This window comes from Ochotona princeps, chromosome 8 (assembly GCF_030435755.1).
Source record: "Ochotona princeps isolate mOchPri1 chromosome 8, mOchPri1.hap1, whole genome shotgun sequence".
NCBI classification, from domain to species: Eukaryota; Metazoa; Chordata; class Mammalia; order Lagomorpha; family Ochotonidae; genus Ochotona; species Ochotona princeps.
The window spans coordinates 26,772,446-26,789,767 of NC_080839.1; the positions used below are offsets into that span (position 1 = coordinate 26,772,446).

A 17,322-nucleotide genomic window follows, 5' to 3' on the forward strand; every position below is an offset into this window, starting at 1 on the left:
TTCTTTAGTCCTTATACAACTAAAATAGGTTTTTAACTTATCAAAAATATAAAATTTCAGGAGTGAGTGTTTATCTTATTGGTTAAGAAACCCATGTCTTAGACTACTTGGGTTCAGTGTCTAATTCTGACTCCCAATCCTAGCTTCCTGCTGATTCAGGTTCCTGTTACTAACGTGGGCCACCTGGACAGAGTTCCTGGTTCCTGGCTTCTGCCTGGCCCAGCCTAGCTCCTGTGGCCCTTTGGGGAGTGCTCTAGCTGATGGAGATCTTTCTTTCTTCATCTATTTCCCTCTGGCTCTCAAAGAAATTATGTATGCATAAATGTATATATTTATTTTAAAAATATTTAAAAATCACCATGTATAAAATATGTTAAACATAATGATTATTCTAACTTAACAAATTATTTTAGTGAGAAAATTTTATAACTTGTAGATATACTGTTTTTAAAAACCTGGGAATTATGACCTTAATAATTATGTTACAATTTCTAATTAAAACTATAACATGTAAAGATCTTAATATTGTTCGTTACCATTCAGTATAATAAACAGGGGTGGTTAATGTCTGGCTGTAAAGGCCCATGAAATCATTTGGTTTGGCTGGCCAAGGAAACTGCAGGCAAACTTGAAATTCAATAAATCTATAGTGGATGAATTTTTAAGCTAATAATTTTGTATGGTTCACAACTGATATTACAATAAATGATCCTGTGCAGAAAAAAGCTTCTGTATGCCTTAGTCAATTTTTTGCAAATTTACTCTGAAGGATTAGTATTAAAATTGAGTATGTCTTACTGAATTGGTTTTTGTTTAAAACGACTTTTTAACTTTAAAAAAAGTTATATTTATTTATGTACTTGAGAGGCAGAGAGAGAGAGAAAGGGAGGGAAGGAGGGAGGAAGAGCGAGAAAGGCAGCACAGCTCCCATCTACTGGTTCTCTCTTCAGATGCTTTCTGCGGCTAAAGTTGGCCCAAGAGTTGGAACTGGGAACTTGGTCCAGGTCTCTGCCCGGGGTGGCAGGAACCCATGCACTTGATCATCATCTGCCACCTCCAAGGATGCACATTACCAGGAAGCTGGTTTAGGAAGTGCAGCTGGGTGTCAGATGCAGGTGTTCCAAACAGCTGTTCCATAATGCCCACCCCCATGATTGTATTCTTAAAAACATTAGATAAATTATTGTTTGATCTAAAATTCCTATTACTGAAACATTCTGTGTGCTTTCATTTCTCCTTCACTAGGATTTAGTACGTCTTACACAGTTTGGGGGCATTTATATACTCCTTCGATTTGCAAGAAGTTGCTTTGTAGTAATTGGACTTAGAATTGAATGAAAGTATAAAATGTAGTAGCAGAGAGGTGGTAAGGAGATAGATATGATTATAATTGTAAACTTTTCGAGTTTTGTCTAAAAATCTGGTTTTGCTTGACTACCTACATATTTTTAAACACTGTTGCAAGTTCACATTTTTGTCTTAAAATTGTTTTCTAAATTAACTGTTTAAAAATGAAAATGGTAAAATGTATTTTATGAATATTTAACATTTGCTTATAAATTTGAGCTTCTAGATATTTTCCAAAGTTTCTTTTCAAGCTACACTGATAAAGTTTTATAGTGATTATCTCTACTACTATCAGTTTCAACAATATCAGCTCTTGTTTAGTTTTTTTAAATATTAATTTATTTGATAGGAAGTTAGATAGAAAAAGAGAGAATGATGTCTTCCATCCTAGAGTTTACTCTGCAAATGACCACAATGTCCAGGGCTGGAACCAAGTACTTGGGCTGTCTTCCACTGCTTTCCCAAGTGCTTTAGCAGGGAGTCAGATGGAAAAAGGAGCAACCAACACTTGAACTGGCACCCAGAGGAGATGCTGGGATTATAGATGGTGGCTTTACCCACTGCATCACAATGCTGGTCCCTAATTAATTCTTTTTTTTTAATTTATTATTTTTAATTCATTAATTACATTGTATTATGTGACACAGTTTCATAGATACTTGGGTGCTCCCCACCCCTCCCCAAACCCTCCCACCATGGTGGATTCCTCCACCTTGTTGCATAACCACAGCTCAAGTTCAGTTGAGATTCATTAATTCTTTATAGGAATTTGTTTTTGAAACATTTCATTCCTGTAACTTTAAGGAGTTTTAATGCTTAAAGTAGTAAATATTATAGTATATTGTGTTGCTCAGGATGGAACGATAATGGGCAGGTGCGTTTATTTTTCTCCATTCAGTCCTTTGTAATGCCATTGGTGTTTGTGGCAAGCAGTTGTGTATATCAAAGTGTTAAAAAAAAAATGGAACCATATGAAAAAAATCGAATTATTTTTCTGTAGTGTCTCCTTGGATGTAGTTATTTGAGACAGTTCTAATAGCTAATTGAAAATCACTTAGCTCAACATTTAAAAATCTGCCCATTCCTAGTTTAGAAGAAGAATGTGAATCTTCGCTGTGCACATCTGCGTTAAGATCCAGGAATCTAGAGCTGTCCCAGGACATGAAAAAGATGACAGCTGTGTTTGAGAAGCTGCAGACTTATGTCGCTCTTCTCGCCCTGCCAAGTAAGTGTGCTTGTTGCTCATGGTTCAACTTGAAGAAAGACTGAAGAGTATTAGGAGCTGGAAAAGAGATGGTTTGATATAGTAGTGTTTCTTTTCCTACTTATAAAATGGAGTTAAATGTTGTAATTATTAAGTTAAATTAAGAAGGTAAAATATCATCTAATATGTATTAAATGTGAATTCCTTGTCGTCCTTTTTTTTTTTTAAGATTTTATTTATTTTTATTAGAAAGTCAGATACACAGAGCGGAAGATCTTGCATCTGATGATTTATTCCTCAAGTGGCCACAACAGCTGGTGCTAAACTGATCCAAAGCCAGGAGCCAGAAGCTTCTTCCAGGTCTCCACACAGGTGCAGGGTCCCAAGGCTTTGGGCTGTCCTCGACTGCTTTCCCAGGCCACAAGCCGGGAGCTGGATGCTGGGGCTGCTGGGATTAAAGCCAGCTCCCATGTGTGATCCTGGCATGTGCAAGGCGAGGACTTCAGCCACTAGGTTATTGTGCTGGCCTCTCTTCCTCTTTTTTTTTTTTTTAATTTATTTTTATTTGAAAGAATCATGGAGAGAGGGTGAGGTAGGGAGAAAAAGAAACAGAGAGAGAGAAAGTGAGGGAGCCTCCTCTGGATCTCCCACGTGGGCCACCCTCTGATGCTTTCCCAGGAGCTGAACTGGAAGTGGAGCATATGGGACTTGAACTGCTACCCATATGGGATGCACAGAAGCTTAGCCTACTATTCCATAGTGCTGATCCCACCTTCTTTTTTAAGGAGAGAAAAGCAACTCTCAAAAATTTGTAGCAGCTTCCCAACAAGTACCATGAGAGAGCTTTAGTAATAAAAATACTGTTCATTTCCCTTTGGCCTAATTTGAAACATGCGTTTTCAAATAACCAAATAGACCTGTTTAAATGTTTTTAAGTAGTCGTGAGTTTCCTGGTACTGTGATATTTTGTTTAATTTTTTATAGCTTTATTGTGATATAATTTATATACCATGCAACTTACCCATTCAAAGTGTACAGTTCTATGTTTTTTTTTTTAGTATATTCACTGTTATGTATTCTATTGATACGCACAGTGTTATAGCATTTTCATCACCTCAGGAGGAAATCCTGGAAATGTTAGCTGTCTTCTTCATCCTCTGTCTGTGACGCCTTGTCATAATCAGCTACTTCTCCATTTTCTGTCAGTAGATGTGCTTATTCTGTGTATTTCATACAGATGGAATCATATAAAGTTATGGTCTCTTGTAATTACTTTCTAAGCAAAATGTTTTCAAGATTCATCTAAGTTGTAGCATGTTTCTTCATTCTTCTCTGTGATAGAATAATAATACTTCAGCGTGTAGATGTGCTACAGTTTATTTATCCATTCATCAGGGAGTAGATTTCTGTGTTGATTGAGTGATTATGAATAATGATATTACAGATATTTGCATCTAAATTCTTATATGGACATGTTTTTTTTATGTCCTTTGTGTGTATCTCTAAGAGTAGAATTTCTGGGCAGTATGATAATTCTATAATTGTTTGAGGGGTTGCTAGATTGTTTTCTAAAATACTCTAACTATATGAAAAATTTCTACCTCCAGAATATGAGGATTCTAGTTTCTACATCTTCCCCTGACATGTATTACACTGATTTTTGGTGTTAGTGAGGTGATATCAATTTGCATTTCCCTAATGTTTAATGATGTTAAATATCTTTTCATGTGCTTATCAGTTGTTTGTGTATCTTCAGAGAAATGTCCACTTGGATTTTTTATTTTTAAATTTTTGTTGTTGTTAATTAAGAGCTCTTTACATGTGGACATGGGAGATACAGCTTGATCAGATGTGCCTATGTTTATCACCATTGAATGTGCATGTATCAGCAAAGTCTTGAAGAGCCATTGTTTCTAATGTATATATCTTTAAGATTTATTTATTCGAAATGCGGAGTTACAGGGAGTCAGAGAGAGAGCAAAAGAAGGAGTGAGGAAAGGGAGATAGAGATATATTCCATCCACAGATTTACTCTCCGAATGACCACAGTGGCTGGAGCGGGACCAGGTTGAAGCTAGAAGCCTAGAACTGTATGTTCTTCCACGTGGATGGCAGGAGCTCAGGTATCTGGGCCATCTTCCACTGCTTTCCCCAGGAACTTTTGCAGGAAGCTAGATCATAAGTGGTACAGCTAGGACTCCCAACTGACACTCACAAAGGATACCAAATCTGAGGTAATGGTTTAACCTACCAGCCACAATTCTGGGCTCTAATTTTATAAGCAATATTTATTCTGTTTTTTCCCCAAAATTGAGGGAGATGATGGACAATAAACTTCTCAGAAAAAAATTCTTAAGTTCTGTGATTTTGGCTTTCTAGGTACAGAGCCAGATGGACTCCTTCGAACAAATTATAGCTCTGTCTTAACAAATGTTGGTGCTGCTCTGCATGGATTTCATGATGTCATGAAAGGTGAGTCTTTAAAAAGAAGATAAATAAGCTTAACACCTTCATCCCACCTTCTCAGAGCTCCCTGAGACTGAAACAAATGTTTCCAAGGATAGCAAACCCCAGGTAAAGAAAGACTTAGTGACATCTGTCTTACGTCGAAGTGCACAGCTCACTGTCTTCTGCTTTTTCCATCCATTTCATTTCTTAAGGTTAACAAAGGGCTGAAGAGAAATCTTTGTGCATGGTACTTTAGCCAAGAATACATTATACATTACATCAACTTGGAGATGTGTGAATTTTACCAAAATACCCTTGATATTCAGAGGCATGTAGCAACATCATTTACACTTGTGAGAGCCCACAGAACTAAGAAATTGAAAAAAATCAAGGTTTAAAGTCCCCACGTTTAAAGTTCCTGTTTAAAGTCCCAACTTGCTCAGCATAGACTTACGAAATGAAGGTGTGTTTATTTTTTATCTTTTTTTAAATTTTTAATTCATTAATTACATTGTATTATGTGACACAGTTTCATAGATACTTGGGTGAAGGTGTGTTTTTAAACCTTGGTCATTTGTAGTTGTTTCTGTGCTGCTAATATAGTCTGAAGGCCAGAGGGGAAATCTAGGAAAGCTTTTTGTATGTGTTTTATTACGTGATTCTGAGTCCTTTTATATCTCTGTGTCTTATGTTTTCTCTGCCTCTTGCTGTAGAGACTATTGGGGTAGAAGGGGAGGGCGGGGGCAGTAATCAAGGACTGTTTGAAGTAGCCTAGGTGTCTAGATGATTCATGCTGATTAGTTAATAATTAATGAGAAATGTCTGATTTCACAGAAAGTAGTTCTTAAATACTTAAACTTGTTAAAGTTTACAAGCTGTAATAAGAAAATTTTGTTTAGGGCCCTCATGTAGATTGGCATGTACCTATGGCACTAGGACTTATTCCTAGTCTCAGCAGTATTCCAAGCATTTTACCGTTCTGTCTGGAGGGTGGGCATTTCTGTGAACTTTCTTCAGTTGTAAGGAACTAGTAGTCACCGTACTTCTAGAACTATCCTTGACTTCAGGGGTAATAGTTTGGATGGACAGTCTGGTGGTGTAGTACTACTCTAGCGCTGCAGCTCTGTGGAAAACCCAACTGCGTTTTTTTTCCTTGGTAGTTTTTGGTTTTAGATGCTGTGTCTCCTCTTATGGTTTTAACGATGGCCTTCTGTTGCAGAACTTGATTTAACCTAGAACTGGGTCATTGAAACCACAGTAACTGCAACTATGTTCTAAAATTTTTTTTAATGCTTGTGTTATTTATTCCTGCTCGTGGTTTCTCCAGAATTTCTAAATAGGAGATGCCAGACCAGTGGAGAGTGGTGATCCAGTGGCAGAGTTTTAAGGCTTCATGATCCACAACAAAACTGCATGAGTAATTCACCAAATTTTTTGAAGATGCTTCTGTTTGTGTATTATGTAAGGTTTGGGAAGCTGTCAATTGGTCCAAATCAGAGTGTTTTCTTTTACTGGTTAAGCATGAGCTGAGATTGTGGGGGAACTAGAAACCTCCCTTCGTGCCTTTTCTGTTTCTGTCCTTGAAAATGAATGTAAAAATAAAGAGGGCCCGGCGGCGTGGCCTAGCGGCTAAAGTCCTCGCCTTGAAAAGCCCCGGGATCCCATATGGGCGCCGGTTCTAATCCCGGCAGCTCCACTTCCCATCCAGCTCCCTGCTTGTGGCCTGGGAAGGCAGTTGAGGACGGCCCAATGCATTGGGACACTGCACCCGCGTGGGAGACCCGGAAGAGGTTCCAGGTTTCCGGCATCGGATTGGTGCGCGCCGGCCCGTTGCGGCTCACTTGGGGAGTGAATCATCGGACGGAAGATCTTCCTCTCTGTCTCTCCTCTGTATATATCTGGCTGTAATAAAATGAATAAATCTTTAAAAAAAAAATAAAGGAAGAATATTGGGAAATATGAAGGAAGGCTGGCTTCAGAGTCTGGGCTCTGCTGCTGGTGTGCAGTTCATATCTGTTTGCTTCCCTAGCTCGAGAACTTGGTGTATATCCCTGATGAAAACTCAGAGTGAGCATTAGCAGGAACTATTTTTAAAAGAACTCTTATTTCAAGCCTCTGTCCTTCCTGCTTTGTTGTGAATAATTGTTCTGATTTGAAAGGGAGGAAGCAAGGAAAAAAAAAAAAGAAAGTGGGAGGAGGTGAGGGGAAGAGGAGGAAGGCAGGCAGAAGATAGGTAAATAGATTGGACTTGGTGTAAAACACTGATAGGGATTTATAAAACTATCTTACATGGAAATAAAATGGGAGTTCATTGATTTTTTTTTTAAACAGGTGACAATTCTAATTGAGAATTGTTTCATCTTTAGTCTCTGAGAGGCCTAAAGCATACATACTTACAGAAAACAATAGAAAAAATAAATCCATGGCGTTGACCACATGACTCCATTGTACATTTCAGAATAAAATTTAATGCCAAGTAATACTGTCAGTAATTAAAATATTTGTACCAAATGAGTAAATAATTGGCTTGGGAGAATTGCTGCATTTCACACTGTAACAGCATGTTATTGTACCTCTTTCACAATTACCTGCCAATTAACCAAGACTGCCTGCCAATCAAGTTATTATGAGATTGGGTAGTTACAGTAAAATATTGAATAATATTGTCTGTGGTATGTGGAAAGAAAATTCTTTGGGGGCTAGAATGTTCAATATGCAACAAGTGTTGGACATGCCAACTGAATTTTTATCTGCATAATTGATGATTATTTAGAAGGTAATTATTTTATTTTTTTATTTTTAAAGATTTATTCATATTAATTGGAAAGTCAGATTTATGGAGAGAAGGCGAGACAGAGAGGAAAGATCTTCCAACTACTGGTTCACTCCTCAAGTAGCCGCAACGGCCGGAGCTTAGCTGATCCAAAGTCAGGAATCTAGAGCCTGGAGTCTCCTCTGGGTCTCCCAAACTATCCTCTACTGCTTTCCCAGGCCACATGCAGGGAGCTGGAAGGGAAGCAGAGCAGCTGGGATATGAACCAATGCCCATGTGGGATCACCGTGTGTGTAAGGTGAGGGCTTTAGCCACTAGGCTATTGTGCCGGGCCTGTAATCACTTATTTTTTAAAAATACTGAATTTTTGGAATGGCTTAGCTGACTAACCTTCTACCTCCAAGTGCCAACAACCCATAAGGGTCTGATTTGTGTCCGGCTGCTTCATTTCCTATCCAGCTCCCTGCTTGCAACCTGGGAAAGCACTGGAGAATGGTGCAAAGCACTGGGACTCTACACTTTCATGAGGGAATCCAAAGTCCCTGGCTCCTGGCTTTGGATCAGCTCATCTCAACTCAGGCTATTGTGGCCACTTGGGGAATGAACCAGCAGATGGAAGATCTTTCTCTCTGTATCTCCTCTCCGTAGATCTGCCTTTCCAGTAAAAATAAATAAAGCTAAAACATAAATACTGAACTTCATAATAAATCTTCCAACTAATTGGTATAACTGAACCATAGATAATGTAACATATTTATAATAGAGAAAACCTGTAGGGATGTATAGAAAACTAAGTTTTCTATAAATGTAAAACTGTCTTCAGGGTGCATACACATCTATAACAATGTATAAATACATAGCTGACTAATTTCCTAGTTTGAACATTTTAGTAAAAATGGTATATTAGAATATTGTAAGTTTGTGTTTAAATATCATGACTGAATCACTTTAAAGCGTAAATAGTGGCGTGGACATTGTGGCACCGTAAGTAAAGCCACCACTTTGGGTGAAGTTGCCCCTTGAGTTTCTCTCCTGAATTGGAGTGCCAGTGTGAGTTATGGCTACTCTGCTTCCGATCCAGCTTCCTGATAATGCATCCTTAGAGGCAGCAGCTGATGGCTGCAGTGGTTCGTCCCCTGCCACCTATGTGGAGACTCAGTGGAATTCTAGGCTTCTGGCTTTTCACCTGACTCAGCCCTGGCTTTTGGGGAATGAACCAGCACATATTAAAAATCTCTTTTTCTGTTGCTGTGCCTTTCAGGAACATCAAAACAAACTTGCATGCCATTTCTTTCTAAATAGTTTTGTTTCTAATTTTTTCTGTCATTTGAAATCAACTAAATTTATTGATTTTCAATAAATAAAATGTCCTGCATAGATGCTATAAAAAGCAGGTTCCATGTTTTGTGAATCTTTATGGGCAATGATAATGAGTGCTCTTCCACTGAAATATTCTAAAAAGTCCAATGGAGGCTGTATAGTGTATAATTATCCTTGTAAACCAGCATTTTCCTGATAATTCTCCCATTCCTCTTTTTCTAAAGAAAATCATTCTATCTCTTAGAGACCTAGCAAGTGCTAAAGCTTAACTGTTTTGTCAGTCTCATGTACTATAATTTCTCTTAGCCCTTTTATGGTTAAACCTCTGTTCTATGCTTTTTAGCCACAGATTTTTGTTGTTTTATTCTTGTACTAGAAGTAATAGCACATGAAAACAGACATTAGAGTATTCGGTCCTTATTTGTGCTAATTCTTTGTCATGGCTAGTTAGGGTGTATACTATCAAACTGGCTGAAGTCCAGTAATGATTGTGGGATGTCATGCCTATATTTGGCTGTTCTTTTCCAACCTTACGGATTGCTTATGTAAGAACAAGATGATTTGTCACTAGTGCCTGCTGGACTATGAAAACAGTGGTTTTAGCTGATAAGTAGTGGTTAGGATAATTACTTAATACTAGAACAGCACTTAGTCCTCAAATGAGAAACAGTCAAACTCAGACTGGTGGCTGCAGTGAAGACCTCCAAGATGACTCTGAGAGACCCTGCTCTATATTTGTTTCACATAGATTTGCGGTCTGATTTATATTCAGCATGATCCTGATACTTGAGACCATTTTTTGTCAAATTTATAAATGCATAAGAATAAATATAAGAAATGAATGAGCTGGTTATCTGTATGTGACATGAATATAGATATTAACACATTTTTATTTGATTGTTTTTATAGATATTTCCAAACATTATAGTCAAAAAACTACAATAGAACATGAGCTTCCAACAGCAACACAGAAGCTCATCACTACTAATGATTGTATCCTGTCATCAATAGTGGCATTAACAAATGGAGCAGGAAAGGTAATTGCTGGTAATTGCTGGCTGGCTTACATTAATATTAAATATGTTCCCTATTTTAAAATGACTTAGGAAAATTAATCTGTGAAAGAAGTTTTGGAATTTAAAGCTTTGTGTGTGTGTTTAAAATTGCCTTCGTTTCCTCCTCTAATCTATAGTCCAAACAATATGGCAGTGATGGTTTAGCATCTGTGGTGACTGGGTGGATCATTCACTAATTATGTTTTAGTGGTTAAAGGTTCTAGATGGGGTCAGTATGGATCCTTGTTTGCATAGAGGATCTGCTGTATAGGACTTTGTGAGCATACAGTAAAAGAAGAAAAGGAATAAGGCCCAATACAACCTCGATATGTTGGATTTGTTCTCTGCCAGGTTTTTTTTGTTTTGTTTTTGTTTTTGTTTTTGTTTTTGGTATCATTTGTGATAATGTTTAGGCTTTAGAATGATTTTTAAGATATATCATTACACCAAACTCTTAATGTAAGGTAGTACTTATTTGGATCTTTTAGCAGTTATTATAAACTAACCAATGTGTGAATTCTTTAAAAAATTTTTGATCACAGATATTCTGATTTTTCTTTATATGGCTATCACCAACACCTTTAATTAAAGATTTCATTTAGGAACTCCTCGTATGTGTGTGAACACAAAAAACTATATTCAGAAGTAGCTTAGCCTATTTTAGATTTGCCATAATTTTTCAAGAAAATGCCAACCTATTTTTATAAGTCTTTCTCTTTCCTTCCTTCCTTCCTTTCTTTTTTCTTCCTTTCAATCTCTCTCTCCCTCCCTTCCCCCCTCCCCTTTGCTCTATTGCTTATTGCTTTGCTCAGTGAATAGTTAGGTGTTGCACTTAAGAATTATTTTATTTTTACTTGAAAGATGGAGTCACAGAGAGAAAGAGACGTATCTTCCATTCACAATAGTTGGAACTGAGCTGATGTAAAGCCAGGAGCCAGAAGCTTCTTCCGGCTCTTCTGCATGAATGCAGGGGCCAAGGACTTGAGCTATCCTCTGCTACCTTCCCAAGCCATAAGCTGGGATCTGAATCAGAAGCGGAACAGCCAAAACTTGAACCAGTGCCCATGTGGGAAGTACCATAGGTAGAAGCTTACTGTACCATGGCACCAGCCTCCATGCTTTTTCTTGATATGCTCTCCATTGAAAGAACAGACTTTCTTTTGTAGTTTAGGTTGGTCATAATTGATCATATGTCATGTTAGACAGTAAATGACATCTTTCCCAAACTGGAACCAGTCTTTGCTTGTTGTAGCTTGAATCTGCAATTAGAGCACATTATCTTTAAGTTGTAGTCCTGCGGGGTTCCTGACCTAGGGGACCATCCACACTGCCTCCCCCTCACATACTTCATCTGTGGCATACCACAAGTTTTCTGAGGCTAATACCAACTTTTATTCAACTAAGAGAAATTGCAAAAAGAGAATGTCGGCATTTTACAAGAGTCTGCCTTTGCTGCCTTTTATGGGAACTCTGAAATATTGAATGTCTAGATATTCCATAGTTTATTGTGGCTTTGCTTTGCCTGAAAACTTAAAATATTCCTTCAAGGAAAGATGTTTTATCTTTACTTCAGACTTTTTATAACCTATTTTAAACTAACGTAAGTAACAGTCAATACCCTCAGAACATTCTTCTCCACATATGAATTTCTAAGATAATTTCAAGTGGACATCCCCATCCAGGGGTTTTGATGGTTCAGAGATGCTGTTGATTTTGCTTCACCAAGGTTGAAAAATCTTCCCAAGGTCCGTTGGCTGACAGAGTCCACCATAGTGCATCCTCTCACCCAGACACTTGCTGCCAAAGCTTGGCAAATGTTAAATTTGTAAATGGAAAGAACCTACTAAATTATCAGGGTTTTTTTCCCATCATTTTTAAGTCATAAGTTTAGATTTATACAAGTAAATTTAACTGGAGATTACATATCCAGTATGTTTATGTCATGTTCTGTCAGAATATAAAATAGTCAGAATGGAATAGACACAAACAGATATTTTGAGAACATTATAGAAATTAGTGAGATAAGACCCGGCCACAGTAGCCTAATGGCTAAAGGCCTTGCCTTGCACACCTTGGGATCTCATATGGGTGTCGGTTCGTATCTGCATGTGGCTTGGGAAAGCAATAAAGGACAGCCCAAAGCCTTGGGACACTGCACTTGCTTGGGAGATCAGGAAGATTTAGCTGGCTTCGGATCAGCTAAGCTCTGGCTGTGGCAGCCGCTTGGGGAATGAATCAGTGGACGGAAGATCTTCCGCTCTGTCTCTCCTCTTCCTCCTCTCTATATATCTGCCTTTCCAATAAAAATAAATCTTTAAAAAAAATTAGTAAGGTAAACAGCTGATGAAAATCATCTACAGGATAAATCATAACCAGTATTGGATTTCAGGAACAGTAGAAATTATGTAGAATAGGACATGTCAGAAATGTGTGTATCAGTATTTATACTGTATCCTCTTCTAATTATAAGTCATTGCATAGATATTCTCAAATGAGCAAATGGGTGTTTTAGCCAAAAGTTGGCATTTTGTTTTCATTCCCAGCTTCTTCAAACTGATCTCCAAAGGCTATTATGTATGACTTAGATATCTTACTGTAAAACATAATCTGTCTTCTTATCACACTTTGTTCAGATTGCATCGTTCTTTGGCAATAACCTGGACTACTTCATCACTTCGCTGAGCTATGGGCCTAAGGCAGCAAGTGGATTCAACAGTCCTCTTTCAGCAGAATGCATGTTGCAGTATAAGAAAAAAGCTGCTGCCTATATCAAGGCTTTGAGAAAGGTTTGTGATATGCTGTTATAATTTGCTTTTGATTTTTTTGAAAGATTTATTTATTTTTATTGCAAAGTCAGATATACAGAGGAGGCAAGACAGAGAGGAAGATCTTCTCCAATGATTCACTCCCCAAGTGACCGCAATGGCTGGTGCTGCACCAATCCAAAGCCAGGAGCCAGGAACTTCCTCCAGGTCTCCCACACAGGTGCAGGGTCCAAAGGATTTGAGCTGTCCTCCACTGCCTTCCCAGACCACAAGCAGGGAGCTGGATGGTAAGCAGGGCCACTGGAATTAGAACCGACACCCATATGGGATCCTGGTGCTTTCAAGGCGAGGACTTTAGCTGCTAGGCCATTGCACCGGGCCCTGATTTTTTTTTTTTTTTTTTAAAGATTTATGTATTTGAAAAGGCAGAGTTTAGGGGGAGAGACAGACCTCCATCAACTGGTTCATTCCGTAACTGGCCACATCAGCTGGAGCTAGGCCATTTGGAAGCCAGGAGCTTCTGGGTCTATCATGGTAGTACAGGGGCCCAAGTACTTGGGTGATTATCTGCTACTTTCCCAGGCACATTAGCAGGGAGATGGATCAAAAGTGGGGCAGCCAGAACTCAAACCAGGGTCCATATGGCAACCTGGCACTACAGGCAGTGGCTAAACTGCTATGTTACAGAACCGGCCCCTGTAATTTAAATCAGAAGGGGAAAAAAAAAATCAGGCATCATTCCAGAGAATGACAAGTTGTCCATAGTTCATTTTGTTTAGCTTTTATTTAATTTTGGATTGCAGGTGGTTGGTATTGAGGATGATGACAGATACCCAAACTTTACTTGATTAGAAGATTTTATCTAGCTACACAATACTGTTTAGAATAAATATGTTTTTTTTTCCCACTTAAAGATCAGTTCATATATTTGAAAGGTAGTGTTAAGAAGGAGAGAGAGAGAGAGAGATCTTTTCTCTGCTGGCTTACTCCCTGAGAGAGAGAGATCTTTTCTCTGCTGGCTTACTCCCTGAATGGTTGCACAGCAAGAGCTAGGATAAGACCAAAGCCAGAAGATTGGAACTCCATTTAGATTTCCCGTGTGGGTGGCAGGGGCCCAAGCACTTGGCCATCTCTGCCACCTTCCCATGCACATTAGTGGAGAGCTGGGTTGGAAGTGGAGCAGTTGACATTTGAACTGGTGCCCAATTGGGTTGCTGGCATTGTAGGAGGCAGCATAACCCATTGAGCCACAGTGCTGGCCCCTGCTGAGAATCTTTGTTCTCTTAATGCACAATGGATATATTCAGGTATATATCAACCATATTTATGAAATATTAATTATTGTTATTTTAATGCCCTATGAGTTCATTTTATACATGTGTAATAATTAACCCATTGTATGTAACAATGCTACAGTGTGTAGGCTGTACATGCACTTTGTGCATTTTACTTGTCTGTCTTCATTTCTTTTATATTTGAAATTCCACAATGTAGAAACACATCTTTATAGTAAATTGAACTTTGCAGGTAAGTTATAATCTCCAATTCCAGTTCCTCTCCAGAGGTAACCATGGCTGTCACTTTGGTGCGTGATCTTCTAGGCTCTTTGAACACTTTTGTAATGTCCTTATAAAGCCTAAGAAAAATGTATAGTTTTTTTCCTTTCATTTCCCTTCTTTCATTTTCATATCTAAATGTTACATTGTGCAAGTTGTTTTTTTCATTTAAAATGCATTTTAGAGTTCTGCCTATGTCATCACGCATGTTACCCATTACGTTCCTTTTAAATATGGCATGGGATTCTATTTTATGAATGCCTGAGGCTTTGGATTGACTCCTGTTTTTTATTGTTGTAGTCATACTGCTTTGTCAGTGTTCCCTTGGGCACATGTGTGGAATTCTGAGAAGGAGGATGCTTTGAGCTATGTGCTTCACGCTATTTAGATTTTAATAATTAGTGCCCATGTATAAAAGCTACCTGTCTCCCTTGTATGTGTCAGTTTTAGAGAATTGTTGGTCCAAAGTCACATTTCTTTCCAGACTGCAGTTCAAGGTTACCTTTTCTGTGTGTGTACAGAAATGTGAATTTAGTATTTGTTAATCTCAGAGAGGAGAGATTTCTTACTGTTATTTTAACTTGCATGTCTTTACTTAGTAATGAAGTGGAACATCGTTTTATAATTACCTATCAGTGTTTTGTCAGTTCTCTGTTCAAGTCTTGCATGTTTTTAAATAAATGTTCCTGAAGAGAGTTGAAAAAACTCTATATGTTAAAGATTTTAATCCTGTGTTTGTCTGGGAAGTATATTTCCCTCTAGTTTTGCTGTAGTAATCGAGGTTGTCATTTTTATATAATCAAACAAGTCTTCAAGGTAGTATTTTCCACTGGAACTCATAGTAATATATTTTAAAGACTTATTTATTTTTATTTGAAATACAGATTTCCAGAGAAAGAGAAGGAGAGATACACAGAGAGATCTTCTGTTGATTGGTTCATTCCCTAGTGGCTGCAATGGCGGGAACTGTGCTAATCCAAAGCCAGGATCCTGGAGCTTCTTCTGGGTCCCCCATGTAGGTGCAGGGGCTGTTCTCTGCTGCTTTCCTAGATAGATTAGCAGGGAGCTAGCTGGACCAAATGTGGATCAGCCAGGACTTTTATTGGTGCCCATTTGGGATGCTGGCACTGCTGGTAGAAGCTTAACCTGTGCCATGGTACTGCGCGGCTTCATAGTAATATCTTTTGTATTTACTTCCAGTGCTTCTGTGGCCAAGCTGTTTAGAGTTAAAATCTTAATACTGTTAGAATTTATTACGATATTTGATGTAAAAAGATGAACTAAATTTTTCCTGATAATTAGCTGCTTCTCCTTGTACTGTTTTCTAGTCTTCTTTCTACACTGAATCAGTTGTGCAATATTTGTCACATGGTACATTTTTGTGTGTTTCCAGATTTTCTGTTCTGTTCATCTGTGTGTTTTGGTGCAGACCCACATATGATTGTAGTTAGTGTAGCTTATAATTAGCATGGCAAGCTCTTCTCTCACATTGTCTTTTTAAAAATGTTTGTTTTTCTTTTCACCTGTATGCAAGAATATCATCCATGTTGGTCTATATCTTAGTTTGTTATCACACTCTGTCTAGCATTTGTATTTGTGTGTAGGCCAAGGAGGAGTGAAACTTTTACCTTGAATTCTTACGATGCTTTTTCCACAGCCCCTCGTGGAGTCTGTGCCTTATGAAGAAGCACTATCAAACCGCCGTGTCCTTCTCAGCTCTACTGAAAGTCGAGAAGGCCTTGCACAACAGGTATGGCACCTGGAGTCGCACAAACAGAGATCTGAAATCCATTAGAGAAGGTTTTGAAATAACATAGATTGAAAAGATTGAATAGGTGAAGATGTCAGATTGTTTAATATATACTAAAATTCACTGCCGTCTTAATTTAGTGAAGACCTTATGTGGATAATTTAAAAATTTTTATTCAGTTGACCTTAAAATTGGCACTGACATAACATTAACACAGTTGACCATGATCCATTTTGTTCTTAGGCCCTAAATTTAAATATCTGAAATGCTAAGGCAAAAAGGAAGGGAAGGGCTGGAGGTTTGGTGAATTACATTTATGTATTTATTTATTTGAAAATGAGAGTTAAAGAGAGAGAGAGAGAGGGGGAGAATCTTCAATTTTCTGGTACACTCCCCAGATGGCCACAGTGGACAGGGCTAGGACAGGCCAAGGTCAGGAGTCAAGAGCTTCATCCAGATCTCCGACGTGAGTGGCAGGGGCCTTGATATCCGCATTGTTCTGCTTTTCCCAGGCCATCAGCAAGAGCAGGGTAAGGAGTAGAGGGCCCAGGACATGAACCAGTGCACTTCCTTACAGGGTGCCTACCTGCTGTACCACAGTGTTGGCCCATTTTTTCATTTGTTAAATGAGTTGAGATGAAAAATTTTCAGTAATTTTGTATTTGTTGATAAGTAGAATTTGATTGGTAGATGGAGTTACCTTTTTTTCAGAAATTGTTGCAAAGTGATAACAGTTGAACTTTTATCAGATTTGGCTTGCTTTTCATTTTGAAACTATTTTAGAAAGGAAACAAATTCAGTGGAGGCACAGCATTTTGTCTCTGTTGATCTGATTTTCATTGGAAACAAATTACTTCTTAATATTAAAGTACTAGGCTATTGAAACTAAGAATTTACTTGTTCACAGAACAATTCCTCAAATACAGAATTGTTGAGATACAATAAAATTAGAATGCTTTAAAAATTCTTTTTGGATTTTTCTTTCTTTTTTTTTTTTTTCAAGATTTATTTATTTTTATTGGAAAGCTGGGTGTACAGAGAGGAGGAGGGACAGAGAGGAAGGTCTTCCATCCGATGATTCACTCCCCAAGTGGCAGCAATGGC

At 38.1% G+C, this 17,322-nt stretch overlaps 1 protein-coding gene across 8 annotated transcripts in view; it reads left to right on the forward strand.

Annotated features, from left to right (window-relative positions):
* The window catches only part of PPP1R21 (protein phosphatase 1 regulatory subunit 21), an 86,767-nt gene that overhangs the window by 51,215 nt on the left and 18,230 nt on the right, over positions 1–17,322 (forward strand). For all 8 annotated transcript variants that reach the window (XR_009245948.1, XR_009245949.1, XM_058667758.1 and 5 more), the window contains exons 12-16: positions 2,436–2,572; positions 4,931–5,023; positions 10,002–10,129; positions 12,781–12,933; positions 16,126–16,218. Coding sequence is in view for 6 of the 8 variants with exons in the window: in XM_058667758.1 (XP_058523741.1) it covers positions 2,436–2,572; positions 4,931–5,023; positions 10,002–10,129; positions 12,781–12,933; positions 16,126–16,218 (604 nt within the window). In the remaining 2 variants the exon portion in view is untranslated. The remainder of the gene's footprint in view (positions 1–2,435; positions 2,573–4,930; positions 5,024–10,001; positions 10,130–12,780; positions 12,934–16,125; positions 16,219–17,322) is intronic.